At 43.1% G+C, this 26,424-nt stretch overlaps 3 protein-coding genes across 3 annotated transcripts; 1 reads left to right on the top strand and 2 right to left on the bottom strand.

Moving 5' to 3' along the window:
- Window positions 1-305: 305 nt before the first annotated feature.
- Window positions 306-4,403, bottom strand: LOC110290243 (cystatin-12). Its single transcript, XM_021156744.2, has 3 exons — window positions 4,160-4,403; window positions 1,236-1,346; window positions 306-501 (listed from the first exon to the last, which is right to left on the bottom strand). The coding sequence occupies exons 1-3, from the start codon at window positions 4,391-4,393 to the stop codon at window positions 421-423; spliced, it is 426 nt and encodes a 141-aa protein (XP_021012403.1). The 5' UTR covers window positions 4,394-4,403; the 3' UTR covers window positions 306-420.
- Window positions 4,404-5,855: 1,452 nt separating this feature from the next.
- On the bottom strand, window positions 5,856-9,736 carry LOC110290402 (cystatin-14). Its single transcript, XM_021156927.1, has 3 exons — window positions 9,439-9,736; window positions 8,299-8,409; window positions 5,856-6,049 (listed from the first exon to the last, which is right to left on the bottom strand). The coding sequence occupies exons 1-3, from the start codon at window positions 9,637-9,639 to the stop codon at window positions 5,969-5,971; spliced, it is 393 nt and encodes a 130-aa protein (XP_021012586.1). The 5' UTR covers window positions 9,640-9,736; the 3' UTR covers window positions 5,856-5,968.
- A 10,433-nt stretch (window positions 9,737-20,169) lies between these two features.
- Window positions 20,170-23,045, top strand: Cst11 (cystatin 11). Its single transcript, XM_021157012.1, has 3 exons — window positions 20,170-20,491; window positions 21,194-21,298; window positions 22,858-23,045. The coding sequence occupies exons 1-3, from the start codon at window positions 20,264-20,266 to the stop codon at window positions 22,942-22,944; spliced, it is 420 nt and encodes a 139-aa protein (XP_021012671.1). The 5' UTR covers window positions 20,170-20,263; the 3' UTR covers window positions 22,945-23,045.
- Window positions 23,046-26,424: the final 3,379 nt, after the last annotated feature.

The following is a 26,424-nucleotide window of genomic DNA, read 5'->3' as shown; positions in this document are numbered from 1 at the left end:
TCCCTCGAAGAACGTTCTGCCTTTCTTTTGGACATACGAATGAGGGATATGGAGAAATTGTAGAATGAATGAATGAATGAATGAATGAATGAATGAATGAACTACATACAAATATGAAATGATGGAAAAATAAATGAATAAATAAAAAATAAACAGTGAACTACTTCACAGAATCTACTCAATATTCTGTACTTCTTATAGAGTGATAATAATGATTATAGAAGCTCCACTGCTTATCACTGAGTGTGGCATCTGTAGCAAACAGTCAATACAGAAAACTCTAAGCAGTATTTAGAGACTCAGAATGTTTTGTAAGATGACTTTTATTGTCCTGGTACTAAAGAGACCCCAGACTACAGACAGTCACCCTCTAGAGGAAAGGGGCCTTTAGCTATAGGCACAGAATGACCTCTGCCCCACTTAAGTCTGCACACAGGTGCTGTTCAAGATGGTGAACTTAGTAACCCATGCTTCAGTCTCCACAATATAAGTGCAGCGGACCTGTAAAAACAAGTTAGAAAGCATAAATTGGAAAAATGCAATGCATTAAAGCTATCTAAATAATAAAAACTAAGTTTAAAAAAAAACAAGAAAAGTTAAAATACAGTAACCTATAGCAAGATTCATAAAGCTCAAAGCTCTATGAGAACAATAACATAAGTTGCAACAACTCCCCCGACCTGAGCCCAGGATCTCTTAAAAAGACACCTTGCTGAAGTTGTCGCTCATGTTGAGGCATTCTGGCCTCACAGCTTCCCTAAGTCGTATGGTGATAGGTGAACTTCTACCCCTTCCCAAGGGTCCTGAAAACCAGGGAATTGCTTGAAAAAGTATCTGTTTAGGAACTTCGCAACAGAACAGCGGTACTAGGTTGTCACCAAAAACCACCCTTGACAGCCATGAGTTAAAGGGGAAGCCTGAGCAAGCAGACAGACAAAACAGTTCTTATTCCCCCAAAATCAAACAATGGAAGACTGTTGAGTAAAAGGAGAACATGAGCCTCTTGTTTTCCTGAATCTCAAAGGTCTCTGATGGCTTAAGGCTGGAACCACAGGGAAGGTTCCATCACAGACAGAGGTCACGTGTGTGCCTGCAGGTTGCCTGTGGCCAGGCAGCTGGGTTATGAGCAGAGGACTGCCCCAGCATTGAGAGACAGGCTCTGCCTGCTTAAGATGGTCCTATCTGCATTCTTTCCCAAAAGATTGTCGACATAAGGGGTTAATTGAATCCCAAACCTTTCTCTCTCCTGGACCTTCCTGCAATGGGCAATTGTCAATGTCTTCATCATATTTCCCACAAAGCGTACGGCCCATCTCCAGGTCTACTAAATATTTCAGCGTATGTTTCTGTCAGGAAGAAATTGTAAAACTGTTAGAAAATATTTAGTTGGAAATAAGTGAAAGAGAACTTTCACTGAGACCAATCTACTGGGAAAAACAAGCAGAAAATGTGAAAGTTTAGCAGACAGAAAATAAATAGTGGAGAGCACTTACTATCTTGTTTCTCTGATTTTGGAGGGAGGGTAGGGATTTTTTTTCTTTGTTGCTGTCACTTTGGCTTTTTTAGACAGTCAATCTAGCTCATGATGACATCTAACTTTCAATCTTACTGCTCCTCAGCTTCCTAAGTACCAGGGATACAAGCATCCTCTTCCACAGTCAGCCACCTTTTAATCTACTTTTTCCAAAATTTCCTTTTAATTCTACACAAAAGATACATCCATTTGCCTGGGGATAAAGCTCTGATGGAAAGTGTGTGCTTAGCATGCTCCAAGCACAAAGTTTGATCCTCAGAGCTCACAAATGTCTATTCTGTGCAACAGCGGAACCATTGATTCTTCTCTGAGTCGTTTTTCCCCTGGTAAATGCCCAGTATTTCTTAGTGACAGAGTAGTGACTATCCAGGGTGCAACATATTTATGCAATTATATCCTCAGCAAAAAACCTGTACATGCTACAGCTACACACAGAACACTGCGACGATGAACAAGTGTTCATCCAGGCAGCATCAGAGGTAACTGCTAAGTGACTCCTTGACCTAGAGTAGGACACTGGTGAGTCAATCTGTCATGAGCAAGTGGAGCAGAGAACATACCAGTCCCTTTAAGTTGTATCTTTAATGTAGGTGCTAACTGCACAAGGCACTCATCTTGCAAGTACTGAAATAAAATGGCTATCAATGATCCCAATGCTAGTCTCACTATTTATTAAAATCCTATACAGGACATCACCATAAACAGAGGAGTTTGAAAACTCAAAAAACACTTGAACATGGAGAAAAAGCAAATCTAAGGAGGAAATTCTCTCAGGGTGGAACAGATGCCTCTCTCAGCAGCAGACGTGGAAATTCTGGGGTTCAGGGGTTCAGGAATCTACACAGATGACAGCAATATGAACTCATGTCAAGCACAAGGCAATATCCTTATCCTCACTACTAACCAACAACACACTTAAGCCAGACACACACCAGCACCAAGAACCCACCAACAGCCTCATACAGATGCCTCAACTCACACCAACAGCACTCTCACCCACTTATATCTGACACACACTAGCAGCACACAGGTACTGTCACGTACACCTTTTCTACATAGCACACACAGTGAAATGGGCTTAAGACCCCTGCCTGGAAGCAGCAGGTAGAAGTCCAGGAAGGAGGAGTATTTATGGTTCGGAGCCCAAGATTAGAATCTGCTTGAAGAAGTGGAATCATCAAAGGACAGGAAAGAAAGATCAGAGAACATTGTATCCCTGATTAACAGGGGTGTTCCCAGACCTGTGACTATAGGATTATGCCACAAATCTGTGACTTTCTGCAATTCTACCTGGCTCATGGATCTTCATGTAGGAATCATGATGTGAGAAAGAAACATCATTCTAGCCAAAGGAAGCCAGCTGAAAAACTGGCCTCAGTGGTAATACTTCTCATCAATAGATGCTGATGCCACTTGAATTTATGCAGGCTTTATCAGTTTTATATTCAACTTCCTTGAGGACAGTCCCTAAGGCTACTTCAGAACTGCAACAATGTTACATGTCTACTCAGATTGCGTCAGTCCTTGTTCAAACCCTTTTATTCTATTTTTGTTGTTGTTTGCTTGTTTATTTGACAGTATTCCTACCCCTTTGGCCTGGAAAAAAACCTTCTAGGGTCCCTCCTTAGCACCACTCACTTTTCAGCGTGGCCAGCACACACATCTGCTCCAACTCCCACTTCCTGGTGACCAAGTCACCATTGTCTTTGTCATAGTCTGAAGGGTCTAGTCCAGAGGTTGTGTGGGCCACTACACTTAGTAAGCCTCATGTGAAACATTTGGGAGTCCACGAGAGAAGCATCACCTAGTGAGTTTCCAGTACTCCCAGCTTGGCATCATGTCTCCTTGCTGCCCCACCCCTTCTGCACACCCGCATCTCAGTATTACCCCTCTCCATGACTCAAGTCTTGGAGAGTCACAGCACCTGGTTCCAGGAGACTCAAATCTCCTCAGGATGCTTGCTTCATCCTCTTCCGGGGGGCAGGGGGGCTGGAAGGGGCAGTCTATTTGTGACAACCTACGCTTCCCACCCACTCAAAGAGCTAACACTTTCTTAACTTCTCTAGCTCCCATCACCCTGTGTCACTGCGTTCACGCCACCTGGCCTAGAATTTTATTCTGGGATTTAGGGCCAGCATAGCAGTGTGAAAGAATGGGTCCCTGTCTGGCTCCACAACTAACTGCCTACACAAACGTCACCCCGGCAGTGACGCCCATATCACCACGAACCCGGTATACATTCCCACCCTGCTGAGCAATGGATGCCCAGCTCACCTGGCTCCCCAAAGATACCCGTCATCATGTCGCATTTGCTGCCACCTGTCTGCTGTTGGAGACCTTGTTTCTTTCAGTTCTGGTGCCAGCCGCATTCTCTACTGTTCTGATATCCCTCAGTCCTGATTCAATTTCCCTCATCCTGAACTCAGATTGAGACATTGGTGCCACCCTTCTCCCCTACTTTTCAGATGCTACACTCGCTTTAAAATAAGTCCAAAGTTTGGAAATAAATGGAGGTGTTTTTTTTTTAATCTGTCAAATAAAAGCCTTGGTTTTAACTTACTACAAACCCAGCCCTGCCTGGTGTTGTAATAAAAGCAGGCATCAGGCAGGAAACAGGCTATTCACCTGACGAAGACTTCTCCGGACTCTCAGGAACTTGTAGGCAAAATCATCATCCTGGTTTTCATTGAAGTGGAACACGACATGCTCCACAGAAATGGCAAACTCCTCTTCATTCTTGTCGATCTCTATAAACTTGAAGCTGCAATCATGAATTCCCAGCACAATGAGTGCCACGGACAGGACCGACTTCCACAACATGGCTGTCTTCAGAGTTGGCACTGAGAGCTGAGAATACATGGGAGGAGGGGTGGCGCAGCTGCAGATGGAGATGCATCCCACATGGCCCTGCCCACCAGAGGCCCTGGAGTGTTAAGAGCCTCACTTTGACTAGGGCATTTTGCCAGTGGCATCTCTACTCCTACACCTTGACCCATCCTTCATCTGAAAGCAGAAGGCAGAAGAGGAATCCACATATTCCAGACCTTGGTGGCATAAGCCACAGGCTCATGGGTATTAAGCAACATACCCGCTGCTTGTGCATCTCCCAGCCTGTATCCCCCGCACAACCCCCGCCCTGCCCATCCCTGATAAGAACTGATGTGGAGTTCAGGATTATAAATTCAACCAGTTTACCCTTACTACTCTGAATTCCCGAACTGGTAGGCTCACAGAATTCTCATGAAGTAAGGTAGGTCATATTTGGATTTACCCCAGATGCTCGTGACCTTGGAGCCTCAGAGGACCCCCAGTGGGAGGGGTCAAAGTCACGACTGGGAGATTATCTTCTCTACCATGTCTACAGTCTGGTGGCCAACTCATCACCTCTGCCTCCTTCCTGAGGCCTGACCTGCCTGTGCTTTGCAGCCTAGTATCAGGGAGAATCAGAATGGGAGGAGATGGGAATGGGAAAAATGAACACAAATGGCGCCATGGGCCTAGAAGCTGATTGGACTCAGAAAGGGGCATCTGCTCATATGCATCCACATCCGGATCTGCCATTTGTCCCTGTGGCAGATTTCTTTGGAGAAATGCTCCACGCTCTGCCTCACGTGTAGGGAGACCGATAAAAAATAAATAAGGCAAGGGGATAAGTAAGGTGGAATGATGGAGATTGCCAGCATGGGAAAGGACTCGAGATGTTCAAATGGTCCTCCACATCTTGGGAGACCAGAACATTTGAACTTTGAAGAATACAAAAAAAAAAAAAAAAAAAAAAAAAAAAAAAAGATCCAGAACCTAACCATTGCCTCGGAGACAGTGTAGAAGCAGAACTATCACTCTGGCATGGAAAGGGACAGGACTGTGGGACATGGTTGAAAACACGTTCCTACAGCTTCCAGGTGGAAGGAAATGATCAGTCAAGACAGCCTGATGATGGATGCTGTCTTAGGTTTCTATTGCCGTGATCAAGCAGCATGACAGAAATCATTTTGAGGACAAAAGGGTTTATTTCATGTTATAGTTTGTAATCCAGTATCCAGAGAAGTCGTGGCAGGAACTCAGAGCAGGAATCTGGAGGCAGGAACTGACAAAGAAGCTATTGGTGAATGCTGCTTGCTGACTTGCTCTTCATGGCTTGCTCAGCCTGCTTTCTTATACAAATCGAAAGCACCCCAAAGGAATGACACCAGCCACAGAGAGCTAGACCCTCCCACATCAATCATTAATCAAGAAAATGTCCCATAAGACTTCTTACAGGAAATCTAATGGAAACATTTTCTCTAGAAGACCCCAAGCACTGCTCAGGGATCCTGAAGATGCTGTGAGATTCTTTTAATTGCATTAGCACCACACAGACCTTGGGCTATGGATAGTCATACTCCGTCCAGAGGACGGGAGAATGCTATATATAGCCAAAGCCCCTCCCAGCGCTTATATCGGCACACAGGTGCTAGTCAGGATGGTGAAGTGGGAAAACCAAGGTCTCGCATCTACTTGGAAAACACAATGCACCTGAAAAAAAAACCATAAAACATAAATTAGAACATTTTAATGATTTAAATAATGCACATGAAAGATGAACAAAACATTCCCCCACCCCCAAAAAGCTGAAACAACCATTTTACAGAAGCAAGGAACGTAAAGCTCAAACCTCCACTAGGACAATGGATGCAAGTCACAAAATCCCTCCACCTGAGAGAAGGGACTACTGAGAAAGCACCTGCCTGAGTTCTTCACCCTGAGACATCCTCTCCTCACATCTCTCCACCCCACAACCTATGATGGTAGATGAACTTGCCCATCCAAAGGATCTTGAAGAAATGAAAGCAGTGTTTGAACGAAGGTCCCATCAGGCACTTCCCAACAGAACAGTAGTACAAACCAACCCAAATGATTCTGCCTCAAGGCCATTAGTTGGAAGGAGAAAACAAACCCTGACAGGGTTCCGTAATAGAAAGCCACTCTCAAGGTCCCAGATCCCATGAATTACATGTCAGACAGGACAGTGGTGTCACTGAAAATCACCCAGAATCTATCAGTAAAGTCGGAGTAAGTGGATCAATTACATAGCTCCTAACCCCAAGACACTGGGCTGATGACCACAGGAAGAATTTCTTCTTCCTGAATCCTGATGGTCTCTAAAGGCCAAATAAGGGCCACAAGTATGGTTTAATCATAGATGGAAATCATGTGGGCATCTGCAGTAGAGGGGTGCCCTAGGCTTGGGAGCCAGGCTCTGTCTGCTTAAGATGAACCCTTCTGACATGTCCATAGCAGCTCTGTTCGTAATAGCCAGAAACTGGAAACAACCCAGATGTCCCTCAACCAAAGAATGGACACAGAAATTACACAATGGAATACTATTCATCTAGTAAAAACAAGGACATTGTGAATCTTTCAGGTCAATGGAAGAAACTAGAAAATATCATCCTGAGTGAGGTAACCCAGACCCAAAAGGATATACATGGTATGTACTCACTGATAAGTACATGTTAGCCACAAAGTACATGATACACCCTATAGACCCAAAGACATTAAACAAGAAGGAAGATCCAAGCAAAGATGCTTGAATCACACTTAGAAGGAGAAACAAAATAATCATAGGTGGCAAAGGGAGGGAAATAAGTGAGAGAGGGGAAGGGGAGGGTTATGAGGAGGTAGGATTAGATTCAGGGAGAGACAGGAGAGAGATCCAGAAGGCCAGGAGAATGAATGGAAATCTGTAGTTCCCTCTGGTCAGGGAAGGGAGACTATCTCCCCTCAGAGTCACAAAGACCTGGGATAGGGCAGACTCCCAGGAGTCAATGCAGGTGACCTTAGCCAAGATGGTCATGAAACCTGAAGAGGCCACCCTCTGTAGCCAGGCAGGACCCCCAGTGGAAGGATGGGGACATGAACACACTCACAAAATTTTCAACCCAAAACTTACCTTGTCTAAAACAAATGCAGGGATGGGGCAGAGACCAAATGAAAGGCCAACCAAAACCAGCCCAACTCCAAACCAGGAGGTAAGAAGTAGATGGGAAACCCACAGATAGACCAAAAGAATCAACAAACCTCAACCCCTCAAAGCTCTCAAGAGTCTGAGTCACCAACCAAAGGATAAAAAGGGGCTAGAACTAGGCCCTGTCATATAAGGAGCAGCCAGGAAGCTCAGTCTTCATGGCTGTCTTGTCTGGCCTCAGTGGGAGTGAATGCACCTCATCAGGCTGAGACTTGATGTGCCTGAGGGGCGTAGATACTCAGGAGGGTCTATCTCTCAGAGGAGAAGGGGAGGGAGGTGGAGGGAGAGACTCTGTGAGGGAGGGACCAGGAGAGGGAGCAGTGTTTGGGATGTAAATAAATAAACTAATAAAAAATTGAAATGTTAAAAGAAAAAAATATGGCACCTTTTGTGTAGTTCCTGATAGGAACTGCATCCAGTTAATCACCCCACATCCAGAAATAGATAGGTAGCACAAACTAGACTCGATAGATTAATAACAAATTAGGACATGAAGTGGCCAGTGAGGTAGATATGGGAAGAATTGTATAAAATTCTCAAAGAATTAATACAAAGACTTTTAAAATAAAATAAAATAATAAATAAATGAATATGGGGAAAAGATGGTCCTTTCTGTTTCCAGTGAGGGAGTCCTGAGATGTAATCTTGTCCTACCTGGAATTTCCCACACCTTTCCTAACCCCTGTCCTAGGCTTTCCTGATTATCTTTTTATTCCCAAAAGATCAGTTATAATTGGAAATAGTTTCATTCTCTAACCTTCTTTTCTCCTGAGCCTTGTAGCAATGGGCAATTATGGATGTTTTCATCATGTTTCTTACAAATTGTGCGGCCCATCTCCAAATCCATTAAAAAAATCATTGTCCATGTCTATAGAAAAGAAAGTATGCAGAAAGTTTTTTATAAATACAAAAAAAAAAAATGAAGATCAAGTAGAAAATGGGCAATATGCCCGTGCTTATAAATAGGCATCTATATGGCTGGGCTATCCATGTTTGTTAACAGAAATGTGCCTTTGAGAGCCACAAGACACATACCAGTCTTCTTCCTCATTTCCTGCTGAAGTCTGGCACTCTGCAGGGGCATGGACATGCAGGGTATGGCACATTCACAGGATCACCATCCAATTCTACACAAGAAGCAACCTGCACACACTGCAGCCACACACGATGAACTTGGGGGAATCTACTGTCTTTCATGTGAGTGATGACTGCATGCAAGTGCTCCTCTTAGAGACACACTGTGGTGAATGCATAGTTACATCATCCAGTTTTAAAATTTGCTCAGGATGCTGTGAGAAGTTATTGAGAATGATTGACATACCCTTAAACAAATATATTCGTGAAAACTCAGAGTACCCAAGCAGGAAATCCTACTACAGAAGAATACTCATCACAGTGGACTGATGTGAAGAGTGCCAAAAAAAGCTGACTACAGTGGTCACTTAGGAAACTATACAGGTAATTGTAACAGGTAACAATACACATCAAATACACAACATAACTAGACGTTTTAACAAAACACACTAGAAGTCTTTACCTACATTTATGCTTGGCACATACTAAGAACATACTCCATCACATCTATTCCACACCTCCATATTCAATCCCACATGATGAGCTAGGCTTTCATCTCCACAGCTGTGTGGAAGCTAAAGGTGGTAAAGTGTTTGGTACCAAGGGTTCCTAGGGCCCAGGGCCTAGGGTCCAGGGCCCAGGTTTAACAGCAGCCCAAGATGGAGTCCCACAGGGAAAAAGTAAATGTGTCCTTGGTCAGGGTGTGTCTCTAGATCCTCGATTGTAGAGTGTTCTGCAGGTCCAGTTCTCTCTGATGCCGATCTACCCCAAGCCCCAGCCCAAGGCTCTTCATGAGGGGATAATGCTCTGCACGTGGACTCACCTTTTTCTGGGCTCTGCCAACTTCGAGCAACTTGTATGTGTTATCTTCTGGGTTGTTATCATTGAACTGAGCCACAGCAAACTCCACTGATGCCACAAAATAATCTAGATCCTTAGTAACGTCTAGAAATTCTTTGTTAATGGTCCATATATGAGTGCCTAGCACAACCAGTCCTACAAGCATGGGCACCTTCCACGACATGACTGTCCTTAGTATCAGCCTAGGGGCTGGGGACACAAGGTAAAGGGATGGTACTGCCACAGATGATAAAGCCCTTTAGGCTCAGGATTCCACAAGGCCCTGCCCACCAGAGCCTGGTGCTCCTGACAGCCTCCTTTGTTCTTCCCTCTAAGCCCCTTATCTCCACTTCCCTGCCTTATCCCTTCTCTCCACCCCAAACAGAAGGAGATGTCCCTGACCCTGTGGTGACACAAACCATGGCATGACAAACACCCATAATAATACCCTCTGCATGCACATCTCTGGGGCTGTCCCCTAAGCTTTGCCTAGACAGGTGCCACTTATGCCATAGCCTAGAGGCACTGTACCTGTCCCATCTGTCCTTACACAATGTTGGAAAGAGTTCCCAGAGGCAGAGGAACTCCTGGAAATCTGGTGAACTCATTCCTGGGAAATGGAATCGGTTGTTGCTACAGCACACACCACCTGCCAAGTTCAAGGCCAACAGTTGGGGGGCGGGTGGCTGCATGTGACACCACCTCCTTCATTGTCCTGACCCTCTTTGACCAGCAGTTACATCTGGCTAGATTCTTCTGGTTTTCTATGCTAATTCTCAGTTCCCCTCAATTCTGACATGCTCTCATCTTCTCTGACATCTTTTCTGACCTTTGGGTTCTAATTACTGAACTCCTTGGTTATAATCTCAGCTGATTTCAAAACATCTTTCACTTACCAACCTCTAAAGTAGACCATAATCATAGAATATCTATTGTATCTTACCCGTCTTTGAAATCCATTGAGATTTATTTTTGTTGTTATTGTTAAATATGGACAATAATCTCTGTGCTGTAGAACAGTTCATTTTGTAATCATAGTGTTAAATTTGCACATAGTAATTCTCTGCTCACTGGACTGTATGTACAACATTCGTGGTTTTAAAGAGTCTCTGACCTGATATCTAGTTCTTGTGCCACATTTGACATCAGTCACTCCTGAATTCACTCAGACACAGCACAACATAATAGAGTTACCATCTTACACTAGAATATTTCATCCTTTTTGAATAATCTGAATAGTATGTATGCATAGAAAAGGAAAATATCCCCCAACCTCCACTCCAGCCATTCATTCATAAGGACCTTGTATATCTTGAGACTCAGGATGAAGCCCCCCAGTCATTCATCCATAAGTGGTTAGAGTATCCTCAGACATAGGATGAAGCCTCCTGGTCATTCATCTATAAGTGATTAGTGTATCCTTATCAGACTCAGGATCAAGCATCAGTATGTCATTCATCACTGCAAAACAGCAAGAACTCTCTTGCTAGCAGTTGGTAAAATACATTTGTGTGTCTCGGGAACTCTAACAGCAAATGACTATTAGAAAAACAAAGGCACAAAGTGGAGCTGCTCTTGGCTTCCAGCCTAAAGGATGAATTCTGAGGCTCTCCTTTCCTTTCCTGTCCAACTGTAACCTTTGAATTAGTTTATGGATAACAAACCTTTGGATGGACATATTTTATTCAGGGACAGTCCTAGGCTCTAAGTCTCAAAGTGTCTGAGTGTTTCTATTAAGAAGTCAGGAAGGTTGGAGCTGGGAGATGGCTCAGCGGTTAAGAGCACTGACTGCCCTTCCAAAGGTCCTGAGTTCAATTCCCAGCAACCACATGGTGGCTCACAACCATCTGTAATGGGATCTGATGCCCTCTTCTGTTGTGTCCCCCAAGACAGCAATAATGTACCCACATAAATATGATAAATAAATCTTTAGAAAAGAAAAAAAAGAAGTCAGGTGGGACAAAGATGGTGGCATGTTCCATCAAACAGAGGTGATAACTTTTATCAGGAAATGTATGCTCACTGATACCAGTGTGTATAGAACAGAGAGGCCCAGATTGGCCTCTTTTGTAATATAGTTCTTATACACAGAGACTATCCCCATCTGCAAATCTGGAAAACACAAACTCAGGGGAATTCTAATATAGTAGAGTACTCTTCAGTGGTATCAAGGTCATGAAGATCAAGGAAAGAGTAAGGAACTAGTTCTGATGCAAGAAGGTAAGTGTGGCAGGTGAATCTGTCATTTAGAAAGAGCACATGGAGTGAGTTCCATTCCAAGTGTCCCTTCCTAGAAGACTCAGAACACATTTCAGAAAGCCACCATTGACTGAGGTAAGGCTATGCACTGCTCCTGGATTCCTGACTTCTGAGGATAGCTAGAGGGTACTTAGAGTGGCATGCCCTGAATGCAGTGCTGTGGCCACACTCTGTGGTGTCAGCAACAAGAACGTATTTTGCTTCTTCAGAGGAAGGATCACACATTACTGTGACTAGGAGTCTCCTAAGTCCAAGGTCACTACTTTGCACTGAGTTAGGGAGATCACACCTGTTTGCAGGAAGTAAGCTTGAGAGCAATGAGGAAGTTACATAGTCAAGTTTTTCTCTTATATGTCAGAGGGAAAGGTTCTTTACACTGTAACTCTATTACAATGTGGGATTCTTTTAAAATAAAACATTTTTTTTATGTCCTTTATCTGTCATTCCGAGATACAGCAGAACATTTGGCCTATAGAGACGCATGAGAGTAGAGAGGACACGTGAGCTGTCTGAGTGATGAAGGCAGGGATGAGTGTGTCCCTGCTGCAGTGCTGTGGCCACACTCTGTGGTGTCAGCAACAAGAACGTATTTTGCTTCTTCAGAGGAAGGATCACACATTACTGTGACTAGGAGTCTCCTAAGTCCAAGGTCACTACTTTGTAGAAGAGATGGCTGAGACACAGAGAGACAAGGCAACTGTGTTACTCACTCAAGTCCCCCAAGGTCATCAGCTCCAGGCTGTCCTTACTCGGGCAGGTGAAGGTCTTGTAGTCTATCAAGAGCAGGTGCTGGGGATGCCAGGAAGCACAAGAGAGATGGGCAAAGAAGTCTTTTTCAGTGTGTTGATGAACAGGTGAGTGTTGTGGGTATTAGGATTCTACTTATACTAGGGACCTCAAGATAGGAGGAACCTGTCTTACAGGGAGAGCACAAAGGCTAGGAAGAGAAATAAGTCCCTGGCTCCTGCCTGTCACAGGCACCCTAGCTGTATTCACATAGGCATGCGTGCGTGTGTGTGTGTGTGTGTGTGTGTGTGTGTGTGTGTGTGTGTGTGTCATTTTAGAGAAAGTGGGGAAGAATGGGAAGAAAAACTTGAAGGAGGAATAGAGGATAGAGGGTACAAATGATATAAACAAGTACTCACGTATGAAATTGTAAAACAAAACAAAACAAAACACCTTTTTAATTAAAAAAACATGACACACCAACTTAAAAAAGAATTTTTTGGCCTATCCCAACTGTGGGAAATCTTGCCCTGTGATCAGAGAAAGTATCAAACAAGAAATGGTACCACAGGGGTGGAGAATGTTAATCACTGAAGGTGTGTTTGTCTAAAAGCCAGGGATACCTAACACGTCTCATCCTCCTTCAAGGATGAAGGTCCAGAGAGTGACTGAGACATCTTATCTCAGCTTTTACATAGTCCTGTTCTAGTTCCTGAAAGGAGCCTGAACATCTCTAGTCACTAGCTTCCAAGACCAGCCAAGCCTCACAGACAGCTCACCTGAGATGAAGTTTCCCTGTCCCCACGGAAGAGCAATCATATCCAGAGGATCATATTGCCCCCTCAAGCAATAGCACTTCTCTGGTCCACCTCATAGAGCCAGACTGAGATAAGCATCAAGCAGACCTCACCTTGATTAAGACCATCTAATTACATGTACCTCATTCCTTTCCCCACTAACCCAAGTTTTTCCTGTGTTTAAGTTCATGTCAATATCCTAAAGATGAGCTGAAAGGCTTAATTTCCATCTCTTCAATATAATAATTTTATTTAAAATTCTTTCCTGTCCTTTTTCCATCACGCTGGTTTGCTTTCTTTGGGGAAATTGGTTCGGTGTGATGTGCTGGACTCTCCTAGGAGTCCAGGCCTAGGAATCTGGTAATAGGAGGAGCTAAGGAAAGAGGCCTTAGGGTGTTTCTTGAGCTATACAGTGTGGATCTTACCTTACACAGCTTACAAGGTCTTCAAAATGAATAAAGGGATAAACTACACCAGTCAGCCTGACCTCTAGGACACTAGGCACAGACTCAAACAGCACTGCAAATGCTGTGACATGGAACGCCTATCAAATAAGGGTATCATTGTTCCCTCAGACAATTTTCAAAATATCTGAATTGCAATTCAAAGTTATTCTATATTTAAAGAAGCAAGAAAATTTCAACTCCCATAGGAAAAAAATAATTAGAAATTTTCTAATCTAGATATTGGAAACAACAAACAAACTTTAACACAGACATAGGAAACTGTTCTAGAAAATGAATAAGTCTCATCATTAAATTTGTGGATTCTACACTGCCATAGTACAGTAGAATTCATTCCTCATAAATACATATTTTTAAGATAAAATTAAATATTGTGAGAACCATCAAAATGAGTGAAGATGTTTTCTGACAGTGCTTATAACATGTGCTGCAATGATAATGACTTAAAATGGATCAGATTTCTTACACAGAAGGCAGAATGTAAAACAATATTCACTGGACTAAAATCAAACACCAGCAGGGTTATGTCCTTCCTTAAGGCTCTAAGTGAGAGGCTACCCACTTCTCTTTTCAGCTTCTAGGACCACTGTCCTTCTTGTCCTTTGGCCCTTTCTTCTAGAGTCAGAGCACCCTTCAAAGCCTTTGTGCTTCCATGGTCTTCTTGTAGTTCTCTGGCTAAGTATCTTCTACCCATGCTTACAGGGACTTTCGTGACTATGTTGAATCTACCCAGATTACCCAAGGATATATATATATATATATATATATATATATATATATATATCCTTCTTACATAGGCAAAGATGCTTTTGCCATATGTGGTGGTTTGAATATGCTTTGCCAATAGAGTGACACTATTAGGAGATATGGCCTTGTTGGAGTAGGTGTGGCCTTGTTGGAGCAAGTATGTCACTGTGAGGATAAGCAATGGGACCCTCCTCCTATTAGCCTTCAGATGAAGATGTAGAACTCTCAGCTCCTCCCATACCATGTCTGCCTGGACACTGCCATGCACTGGCCTTGATGATAATGGACTGAACCTCTGGACCTGAAAACCAGCCCCAATTAAACCAGTCCCAATATAAACCCTTATAAGAGTTGCCTTGGGCTGGTGAGATGGTTCAGTGGGTAAGAGCACTCAACTGCTCTTCCGAAGGTCTGGAGTTCAAATCCCAGCAACCACATGGTGGCTCACAACCATCCGTAACGAGATCTGACTCCCTCTTCTGGAGTGTCTGAAGACAGCTACAGTGTACTTACATATAATAAATAAATAAATAAATAAATAAATAAATAAATAAATCTTAAAAAAAAAAAAAGAGTTGCCTTGGTCACGGTGTCTAGTCACAGCAGTAAAGCTCTAAGTCACCATGTAACCGTAGCCACAGGATCTAAAAGCTGAGGTCATGGTGCCGCATCACTTACTCTTTTTTATATGTACTATATCACTTACTTTTCTGTTATTGTGACAAAATGCATTGCAAACATAGACTATGATAAGAAAGGTTTGTTCGGGCTCACCGTTTGAGAGAACAGTCCAGCATGGCAGGGACAGCATGATGGCAGGAGCAGGAGGTGGCTGGTTGTCTGTGTCTGCAGTCAGGAAGTAGAGAGAGATAGCTTTCTCCCTTTTATTCAGTTAAGGTTCCCGGTGCAATTGTAACCACACTCGAAGTGAGTTTTCTTCCTCAATTAAATATTTTTTGGAGAGACTCACGTTTCCACAGTGGATCTATCTACGATGAACTTGACAATGGAGGTTAACCTTGAGGTGGGCCTTACTTAGCTCAGGCCTCAATGCAATAAAGAGCCCAGCCCAGTTCAGCCAGGCCACCTGGCTGAACAACAGCAGCAAGCAAAATATACATTAAAACTTGTAATGTCTTCTGAAAGGAATGAAAAAGGAGTGAATAAAAACTATAATAAATATAATTCTCAGTATGACACAAATTTAATTCTCTATGAATTGATATAATTACTGTTAATCTAAATTCAAAATATTAACAAGAAGTAGCAAACTAAATTAATTTTTTTTAATCTGGGAAAGTTAAACAAATGCTTAAGGAAGAACAAGGAAAACAAATGCTACAGACTCTAAAGACTGGAAGAGCCAATTGACTATGCAGGTGCTTGAGCCTCATGCCCAGGATTCTAGAGTCAGACTTAGGGAAAGGGCAAAGAATAGACCAGCACTCTCTGAGAGTGGGACAGAACTTAAGCAGAGTGACACATAGTCAGGGAATGTTGTGTTTGATCAAGATGAGTTTCAAGTTAGTTGGTTTTCAAAAATAATGGTTCAACAACTGAGGCTAATACAAGTAAATTGTCATCTACTAGATAGCTAGCTACAGATAAATGATAGATAGATAGATAGATAGATAGATAGATAGATAGATAGATAGATAGATAGATAGTAGAGGTAAATTATAGATAGACAGACACATAGATATATGCTAAATATACAACGTTAGATAGACAGACAGATTTAGATGAACAGAAATCGGCTAAGAGACAAGCAAATATGAGGTGAGGGGTTAGGTGCAAGACAAAGACACAGAGGCCTAGTCCCAGCTTATGCTTTCCAAATGGCATCAATGGGTTAAAGGAATATATCTAAACACATGACAGTCAGGACAGCGACCCATGGCTACCCTGCTAAAACTCCAGTATTGCACCTAGGAAATACTGGCTGTTCTGGGAGAAGGAGCAAGACGTTCTGTCAGTGTAGGTATTTGGGGAACTCAGCTGATAGGGTGTCTGTTTGATTTCAAAGCTGTGAGGCAAGACTCTGGTATATTCGGCGTATGATTAGTATAAATATGTATAAGGAATTTGGGGCAAGCATCAGAGTTTGTAGGAAGGGTATTCTCATATACTGTTGACAGGAAGTATAACCAAAGCTAGAAACAGAGTAATGCTTGAACAGGGATGCTGTACAAGATTACCCTCCACGTGGAACTGCCATCATCTTCATCAGACACACTAATGCCCCCTTAGAAAAGATCATCATAGCTGGGCCTTGTTGACTATTGTTCGCCTCTCATAAAAGAAGGAAGGGAGAGGATCATGGAATACAGGAAGGGTGGCCTCAAACTCTCAGAGAGCCATCTGCTGTGCGTCCCTAGCGCTAGAATTAAAGATGTGCACTATTATGCCCAGCTATGGCTGCTGCCTTTCTTGCTTTAAATCAGAGACCTTACAAACACACTAGTGTTGGAGGCTGTGTGAGAAATTTTAGACACAACTAGCTGAACCACCTACACATTCATCTACCGGAAGTGACTGCTAGGCAGCCAGCAACCCCAAGACCATAGCTTCAAACATCAGGCAAACCCGTGCAACCTTGAGGATAAATATTCTACTCACTGTTACAATGGAGTCTCTGTTACTTATGAAGACAGGAATCAAGCCTGCTGCCAGAAAAGAACTCAAGCTTTTCAGAGTAGGTGGGAAAACTACCTACACTCCTTGCTGATGTTTACACATTTGTGAAACAGTCAGAGGTTGGAGAACAGAGGAGCACTAAAATGAAATGGTCTCTGGCTCCTTGCTCTCCTTGGGTGGCCAGAAATCCAAGAAGGGTTTGGATTGAAGCCATCCTATAGTGTAAGAGACACAGAAAGGGAACCACAAATCCTAGTCCAAGATAGATAGATAGATAGATAGATAGATAGATAGATAGATAGATAGATAGATAAAATCAAAGCAATCTCAGAATGAAGGAATGGCCCAAGCAGCAAAGCAGAGGAGAAATCCTCTCTTTATTGCAGTGACAGGCAACAACATCCTGACCTAAGCTGCCCCAGTCCAAGCTTTCAAACCTGTGAATAGACTGCTTACAGGCAAAAGAGACTGGACCTATAGAGAGATCTTGAGGTGGTGGACTGCCTCAATGGTAAGGTACTGTTCACAGGGTCCCCATTAGAGAGAGATGGAGAGTCATAGGAGAAATAATGAGGGTATTGGAGGATGAAGACCTTGGTGTTAGGAGATGACAAACTTACTTTGCTGTAAACTGTTTCTGATAACTTGAGGGATCTTCATGGGAAATTCATCCAGCATCCAGGAGCACAACAGAGGAGTGAATCCTGGCAGTGAGAAGGAGAAGCAGGAGGACACCCCCAAGGATGTCAGCTTTCCATTTCTGCAAAGGCCAGGAGTACTAGAACTGGAGCCAAATGGCATTTCAGTCCCCACTTCTTCCACTCCTAGGTCTGGTTACAGAAAGGTCTTGAAAACCATGGCTGGTAAGTTGAGGAATGCAGAACAGAAATAGTAGATGGGATGAATATAGAGAAGACATCACATCCACAGATGTAGACCCACAAGTGGGAGAAATACAGTATATTATTTGGGCTTTAAATGTCCCCTGAGGGCTCATGTATGGTCCCAGCCTGTGGAGCTCTGGGGAGGTTGTAATGCCCTTAAGTGATATAAGCACTGGAAGAAGTTGGATCACAGGAGGCAGGTCCTTGAAGGTGAGATTAGAACCCCAGCCCCTTCCTGTCTGTCTCACTCTACCTCACACCTGCCATGCAATAAGCAAACTCCTCTAACAGGCATTCTCTTCATGACATCAACCTTGCTATTGAGCGCTCTGGGTTATTAATCAAGCAGACCCAAAGCCCAGACAGATCTCTTCTGCAACACTAAAATGAAACCAGGAGTGATAGGTGAGGTCCTACCTTCTATTTCCTATCTCTCCTATTTTGTGAGTGCTCTCAATGGTGAAGGTATCAACAGCTTGCTCTTCAAATGACACCAAGTAGTTATGGAGGTTTGATGGTGCAAGTCTCAGACCCCAGACCCTTCCATATGAGAAGGACGTCCACCCAGTGGGGCCATGGATAAGATAGCAATGATATGTGACTGAAGAAAGGCATCTTGGTTTCAACTCTGATTTTAGTTTTGTGAACCGGTGACTTTATTGGAATTACCTTATGGAGTGTTACTTATAGAAGTATGGGTGAGTTAAAGACAACTCCATCCTTGAAAATCCTACTCCAGCATAGGCAATGACTCATGAGATATCTACAGTTGTTTGAACAACTTGTAGGCAGCGAGGCTGGGGAGAATTGCTATCTAACCTTGGGGAGTTACTTGAAGAACTTCCTGAGACTTCTAAGTTTTTATTACTTCCTTAGTCGTAATGAGTCTCCTCCATTAAAAAGAGGATGCACCAATTCAGAGAAAATAGCTACACAATGATCAATGGGAGTATGTACTTAGGGTAGGAATGGAGGTGCGTGTGTCTGTATGGAGATTTATACATCAATGTGAATCCATACTTAGGGAAGAGATGTGAATGCATATATTTACATGTATGTATGTGCATGTCCGTGTGAGCAAAGGTATATAGGTATGTGTACTCATTCACACCTCTCTTTAGGAGCTTTCACTATCTCTTTTGGTATTGTACCCTACTGAAAAATACCCTACAGCAGTGGTTCTTAACCTTCCTAATATTGTGACCCTTTAATATTGTTCCTCGTGTTGTGCTGACCCCAACCATAAAACTGCTTTTGTCGCTACTTTATAACTGTAATTTTGCTACTGTTATATTTTGTTCTATAAATATTTTTGGATAAAAGATTGCCAAAGGGGTTGTAACCCCCAGGTTGAGAACCACTGACCTATAGGTTTCCTCTTAACATCTCATAAGCTTGTACCATCCTGCCAGCCCCACATGCCTGTGTCCTTGCCCTTTGATACCAATCTATGGCAGGGCTCCTTTGGGGCCTTATCTTGCTGAAACCTAACTTGTCAGGCAGGAAACTCTTGGCATCCCCCTCCCTCAACTTCCTACCCACATGTAAAACAAGGAGTCAGCCACACTCAGGTGTCACCAGCTTTCCAGATCCTTGCTGCTCTCTCTCCTCCTAGCCCCCTGCTCTTTTGACATATTGCCTGGAAACAGTATCCAAGAATAGGACTTCCTTACATCCAGTCCCTCCTGATAAGCTTCTTCTCATACAGTTAAGCTGATTATGTTATGCTTCCTGGGATCCAATATCTCTAATGTCTCCTCAGATGCCCATCCCTTAAGTGTTCTGTGACCCCTCATGATGTACATAAGCTCAGTGGAAAGAAGGCTCTAGCTTGACTTCCAGTAAGGGAAGGCCACAAAAGTGTACATTGCTGAAGGAGCAGCCACAAATATGTATAAACGTGTGTGTGTGTGTGTGTGTGTGTGTGTGTGTGAGAGAGAGAGAGAGAGAGAGAGACAGAGACAGAGACAGAGACAGAGAGACAGAGAGACAGAGAGACAGAGAGACAGAGACAGAGAGACAGAGAGACAGAGAGACAGAGACAGAGACAGAGACAGAGACAGAGACAGAGACAGAGACAGAGACAGAGACAGAGAGCTATGCAAAAAGATTGATAGTGGGAGTGAGCTTGCCAGTTATTGCAAAGTGTTCCTAGAGTAGGCAGGTAGGAGGAAAGAGAGAGGAGAGCTGTGGTGTGAATGCATTCTTCCCTTAAGCCTGACCCAGAGAAGCTGTGGTCAGTTTGACCCAACAAATGAAGTGGGAGGATCTTTTCAATCTTCTCCAGCTGAAAGATGACGGCCAGATCTTGGAAGGCAACACGGCTCCTGTTGGCCATTCTGGTGGCCCTGGTGGCCTTCAGCTACCAAGTAAAGAGGAAAACATTTATACGGATTGAAGAAGTGAGTGCATTGGAGCCTTCTGCGAAGGACACATTGGAGTATATCACAGAGGAATACAACAAGAAAAGTGAAGACTTGTACAACTTCAGGATCCTTCGAATCCTGAAGATTATGAAGCAGGTGAGTGTGTGGCTTCCCGGTCTCTCCTCCCCAGAGGGACCCTGTGCTCTGGTAAAATTCCAGGGTTTTGTTTTGCTAAGATCTCACTGTGTAGACTAGGTTAGGCTCAACCTTGCAGCCCTTCCTGTGCCAACCTCCACAGTGCTACAATTTTAGGTATATGCTATCTCTACCATCCCCAACTGAAAGTGGGTGTCTTAAGAAATGTGTATTCACTAAAGTGGATGAATCTGTTCTTTCAATAATAACTAAAAAATTACCCACCCAGTACCAAGTGGCCTAACTATGTGTCTTTTAAAGCAGTGCTATTGCAGCTAGCTGTGATATGTCTATCTGGGATTGCTCTGCTGCCGTGGGCAATTTGAAAAGTTGCAACACAGGACACATGGCCTACAGAGATTAACCTGCTTACTATCCAGCCTTTCACAGAAAACTTGACACATTACTGTCTGGAACAATTAGCCTTTTCAATGCTGTCCAGGGGATGGCTGATTCCATGGAGAAAGATGGGTACTCTTGGTGATATCTCAAAGGGTGACTAAAAGAGGGCTGGAGTCAGACAGGAAAGAAGAGCAAGGATCCCACAACTGTGCAAGACTGGGCTCTTGCCAAGGAGCAAGGTGTAAAGCTGTCCTGCCCATATAGAAGCCAGAAAGGGGAGAAGCGGTTATTCACCATTTGCCTTCCCCTCACTATCCACAGGTGACAGGTCACCTGGAGTATCACATCACAGTGGAAATGCAGCGGACCACCTGCTTGAAGACAGAGATGAGCCTCTGTGATATCCAGAAAGGGGAACTTCACAAGGTGCTGGGCAAGCTCATTCACATAAAGCCAGTTTCCCCCCATGACTTTAGCATAAGAGAAGACAGACCTCCTTGGGATCTACTCAAGCTTGCTTGAAAGAAAATCTCATGAATGATATCTCTTTTGTTGATGTTAGAAGAATCACAAGGAAGAGAAAGGGTCCAAAGGGAGAAGTTGGGGGCCGAACTACAAGGGGACAGCTCAGGCCAAGGGAAGCAGTTAATTATTAAGTATATTTTATCTGGAAGTGGGAATGTTCATTTGAAAATAATTTGACTGCTGTAGAGGTAGACAAAAAAAACAAAAAAACAAAAAACAAAAAACAAAAAACAAATCTGTGTGGGTGGCCTGCTGAGAGGCCTTCAGCCCCAAAAGTACCTCAGTCCCCAGCAGACTTCATTTTGATCCAGCAGGAGGCTGGCTTAATACTGCCCCACACCATTGCCACATCTGTGGGCATAGTCAGAGTGGGTCCAACACACAGAGGAATCCTAACAACCCTGTAACTTTCTCTTAACTTTCCTCAAGTGAATTTGATAAAGGATGGCCATATGTCCCTCCTTGCCCAGCATCATCCTGGTCGATGTTGACATAATTTTTTTTTTTTTTTTTTTGGTTTTTCAAGACAGGGTTTCTCTGTGTAGCCCTGACTGTCCTGGAACTCACTCTATAGACCAGGTTGGCCTCGAACTCAGAAATCTTCCTGCCTCTGCCTCCCAAGTGATGTCATTTTTTAAAATGTAATCACTATTAGCCTCATCTTTTGCTCATAACATGTCCTTGTTTGGTTCGTAAACTCTTGGTCAATCTAGTAACAATGACCTGGAGATTCTCAACACACAAATGTGTCCTTTCCTGGGCTTCCTCTTCATATTAGAACATAAAATCATTAGTTTGGGTGAATGAAAGGAAGTATAGATAGAAGGAAAGAATGGGTGAGAGGATGGACGGATACATGTGGGCAGATTGTGAGTGGGTGGATGGACAGCTAAGTAGATGGAAGAAAGAGAGAGAAGGAGGGAAGGAGGGAGGGAGGGAGGGAGGGAAGCAAACTATGAAGGGGAAGGGACACAGGGAAAGAAGAAAGGAGATGAAGATCCAACAGAAACCCAAAGAGAGAGGACATGGTAAATACCATGTGAATGGCAATGGTGAGAAAATGGAATCAGTAATTCCCACAGTAAGTATGGGTTGGTGACCCTTAGTCCTAATCCACATCTGACCACAAACAGGACCTTCTTCAGAATAGTCTTAGCAACCCTTTTGTTATGTGAGTGGAATGACATAAATATCAGGACCGGAGGGACGATGAGGCATTGCTACTTACCCAGCCTCAGGTTTGATGTTCTCTTCCTTATAACCTTCCATTTTGGCCTCTTTATCTTAACTTAATGTTTGTTTCTTTTGTTTTTTAGAAAGAGTTTAACTATGGAGCCCATTTCTTACTATAAACCTCTCACCTCAGATTCTCAATTGCTGGGATTACAGGGTACTTCAAAGCCCAGCTCTTGTTCGTCTTTTAAAATATATGTATTGGTCTTTTTGTTTTGTTGTTTTAGAAAATCCAGTGCTACTTCTCAGTGTACACCATTCCCTGGGTTGAAGTATTCAAAATACTCAAGAAGAACTGTACCGATATCAGCTAAGTGTCCTGGAGCACATGCTGTGTCATCCTCCATGCTTCCGATCCCCCTGAAATCAATAGTAGCCCTCAATTTGCCTAATAAAAAGGTCAGCCTATTCTCTTCATGGTCATCAAGCTGTGATTCCAGTTCTCCCCTATAAATTCTTCAGTTATTATAAGAAAATGTGGAGGTCTATTGGGAGTTCCAATGGGATAATACAGATACTTTCTGAACTGCTGTTTACACCCACATGTTAGCAGAACTTCATTTTTGGCTTCCTAGTAAGTAGGAGACTTTAGGATTTTTTTTTTCAGATGGTTTGGTTTGGATTGGGTTGGTTTGGGTTGGGTTGGGTTGGGTTGGGTTGGGTTGGGTTGGGTTGGGTTGGGTTGGTTTTGGTTTGGTTTGGGTTGTGTTGTGTTGGGTTGGGTTGGGTTGGTTTGGGTTGGGTTGGGTTGGGTTGGGTTGGCTTGGGTTGGTTTGGTTTGGGTTGGGTTGGGTTGGTTTGGGTTGGGTTGGGTTGGTTTGGTTTGGGNGGTTGGTTTGGTTTGGGTTGGGTTGGGTTGGTTTGGGTTGGGTTGGGTTGGTTTGGTTTGGGTTGGTTTGGGTTGGTTTGGGTTGGGTTGGGTTGGGTTGGGTTGGGTTCGTTTGGGTTGGGTTGGGTTGGGTTCATTTGGATCAGGTCTCAGGTAGCCTCAGGCTAATCCTGAACTCACTATGAAGCTGAGAATGACTTTGAACTTCTCATCTTTCTTCCTCCACCTCCCAAGTGCAGGGATAACAGACACACACAGCTTTATGCGGTGGTGGGTTTCAAACATGGGACTTCATGCAGGCTATACAAGGATTCTATGAACTGAGCAACATTCCCAGGCTCAATAGTCTCAGTTTTAAGGCAAGATGGAAAAAATGGGAAGAAGGAAAATAAGGAGGTGGAGAGATGTTGACAGTAGGTAACTGAACAAAAGAGATGTTTGCAAGGGACTCCCATGACGGGATCCCTCAGAAACCTGACAAGGAGCCCTCCTCTCCTCTACTGAAGTATGAATGGAGAAGAAAAAACACAAAGAACTAAGAACGACAAGGATTTGCTCCTGCTCCATAGTTGAGAGATTCTCTCTTTCTGTAAGTGCCTAATCTTGTAGAGACTTGATGCCCCCAAAAAGAGGGATGTGGAGGGCAGCATGGGAGTTGATAGGTGGGTGAGGGGTGGGAGCACCCTCTCAGAGGGGGGATGGGGAACATTTGGAGGGTGGACCAGAAAGGGTAGCAACATTTGGAATGGAAACAAATAAAAACAATTAAAAAAGAATAAAATATTGTTAGAAAGTAAAAAAAGAAAAAAGAAAAAAACACTAAACCTGGATCTAGACTCCCACCACCTTATACTAACAGTCAGAACAAGTGTGTTTCTTATTACTGGCAACACAATACCACAAATGAGGTAAATTATATTTAACAATTAGTCTAATTATATATTAAAAATTTTAGCTCAAAGGGAGGAAAACACAGATTGTGTGATCCATTTCATTTTCAATCAGACCTGTTTAGGGTAGAGCATACTGTTGTCTTCATCTAAATTTGAAATACATATGAAAAGGAGACTGTTGGGTAAATATAAGACTGGGGAGAGAGATGCATAATGTCAATACAAAGTATAAACTAGAGAGTAGATGGTGAATATACAATTGTTCTTTGCAATATTCCTTAGACTTTAGATTAAGTTTGAAGATGTTCACCAGTATTTTGGATAAAACATGAATGTATACTTACTTACTTACTTAATTAATTAATTAATTGCAGTCAGACTTTAAATAACTTGTCAGACATGCTTGTATTGTTTAAAATATCTCAAACTGGGACTGGAGAAACGGCTCAGAAGTTAAGAGGGTTTCCCTCTTGCAGAGAACATGGGTTCTGTTCACAGGACCCATGTCAGACAACTCATGACCACCTGTAATTCCAGCTCCTGAGGGATCCAAGGCCTCTGACATCAATGGGCACCTGTACACGCACATGCACACGCACATTTGCACACACACACACACACACACACACACACACCACAAATAAACAATAAAAAAAATTAGCACATATTGAGTGAAATCTATAAGTAAAACTGTGGAATTAATCATGACATTGGTTGCAATTTATCCTTGGCTCATTATGCATTAGGAACTTACAAAATGCTAAACAATTGTTATAAAACCTAACATTCATGGGTACCATTTAAAATTTGTATTATGTTTCTTATAGAAAGTAGACGATCATTTGTAGGAGAAATCAAGAGGCGAAATTAATGTTCTTAGCCAGTGCATTCTAGAAAAGGGACATTTGGACTGAGATTGTTAAGGGTTTCTATGTCAGTTTCTTCACTTATTACAAGTGGCAAAAACTTCTTCTCTCACTAGAATTCCAGAATTTCTACTCTAACAAAGGTATTTTCCACTTATATAGGATTTAAGTGTAGTTTAAAAATACATGTTCATTAATTCTCTAGGAATTTTTTTTTTTTTTGAGACAGGGTTTCTCTGTCTGTCCTGGAACTCACTTTGTAGACCAAGCTGGCCTCGAACTTAGAAATCCGTCTGCCTCTGCCTCCCGAGTGCTGGGACTAAAGGCATGCGCCACCACGCCCAGCTCTGTAGAAATTTTAAACATGCATCCAATGTATTTTGGTCATATTCACCTCTCACTCCTCCTCCTAACTCCTCCCACGAACACCCAGCCCCTCCCAACATCATGTTCTCTTTATGAGTGTGGCCGTTGTTGTGACCACCACACTCTAGTGGATATGATCACACCTGTGTGTATATGACAACAGAAACACAACTGGATTCTGTGGGTTATAGAATAAACAGACTGGTAAATTATAAAGAGAACTTTATTTGGGCTCATGGTTCTGGTCTAAGGTTAAAGAGCACCATCTAGTGTAGTCTCCTTTTTGACAGAGTCCTGAGGCAGGAAGTGGCAGAAACCCATCTACATTGGCTTTTTTTTAACTGACCGGCTCTCACCATGATGCAGTAAGTCATTAGCCCATTAACTCATTTATCACACGAGTTCATTCACTGATGGGTACAGAGACCCAGTAACCTCCTAAAAGTCCAGGTAGGTCCTACCTCTTCTCATGTTGTAGATTTATGTCTCCACAGGAGTTTGGAAGCAATTTTCATGGTGGCACATTAACATTGGGACCACCACAACCTCAGTGTCCCCAGGTTCCTTCCACACAACTCCCTTTTTATTCTGCCCTAGATACCTCAACTCAGAGGAGCCAGGGAAATCATGGTTCTTAATGGTTTAGAGCCATCCTTAGCAAATCCTAACTGGATAAACACCTTAACTCTATCTGCTGCACCTGCTGTTTTCCCTTCTCCTCCTCCTCCTCCTCCTTCTCCTTCTTTCTTTTCTTCTTCTTCTTCTTCTTCTTCTTCTTCTTCTTCTTCTTCTTCTTCTTCTTCTTCTTCTTCTTCTTCTTCTTCTTCTTCTTCTCTTCTC

Source organism: Mus caroli, chromosome 2 (genome assembly GCF_900094665.2).
Source record: "Mus caroli chromosome 2, CAROLI_EIJ_v1.1, whole genome shotgun sequence".
In the NCBI taxonomy this organism is placed as follows: domain Eukaryota; kingdom Metazoa; phylum Chordata; class Mammalia; order Rodentia; family Muridae; genus Mus; species Mus caroli.
The sequence above is the reverse complement of the archived record's forward strand: the minus strand, read 5'-3'. Positions and strand labels throughout refer to the sequence as shown.

Bases quoted from the DNA above. Each gene is read 5' to 3' on its own strand.
- LOC110290243 (XM_021156744.2), bottom strand. From the start codon at position 4,393: ATGTATTCTCAGCTCTCAGTGCCAACTCTGAAGACAGCCATGTTGTGG. The intron at 1,347-4,159 runs GTGAATAGCCTG...TCTTCCTGACAG, and splicing joins TCCGGAGAAGTCTTCGTCAG to AAACATACGCTGAAATATTT. The intron at 502-1,235 runs GTTTGGGATTCA...TTGTTTTTACAG, and splicing joins AAGGTCCAGGAGAGAGAAAG to GTCCGCTGCACTTATATTGT.
- LOC110290402 (XM_021156927.1), bottom strand. From the start codon at position 9,639: ATGTCGTGGAAGGTGCCCATGCTTGTAGGACTGGTTGTGCTAGGCACT. The intron at 8,410-9,438 runs GTGAGTCCACGT...TCTTTTCTATAG, and splicing joins TTGGCAGAGCCCAGAAAAAG to ACATGGACAATGATTTTTTT. The intron at 6,050-8,298 runs GTTAGAGAATGA...TTTTTTTTTCAG, and splicing joins AAGGCTCAGGAGAAAAGAAG to GTGCATTGTGTTTTCCAAGT.
- Cst11 (XM_021157012.1), top strand. From the start codon at position 20,264: ATGACGGCCAGATCTTGGAAGGCAACACGGCTCCTGTTGGCCATTCTG. The intron at 20,492-21,193 runs GTGAGTGTGTGG...CACTATCCACAG, and splicing joins TCCTGAAGATTATGAAGCAG to GTGACAGGTCACCTGGAGTA. The intron at 21,299-22,857 runs GTGCTGGGCAAG...TTGTTGTTTTAG, and splicing joins AGAAAGGGGAACTTCACAAG to AAAATCCAGTGCTACTTCTC.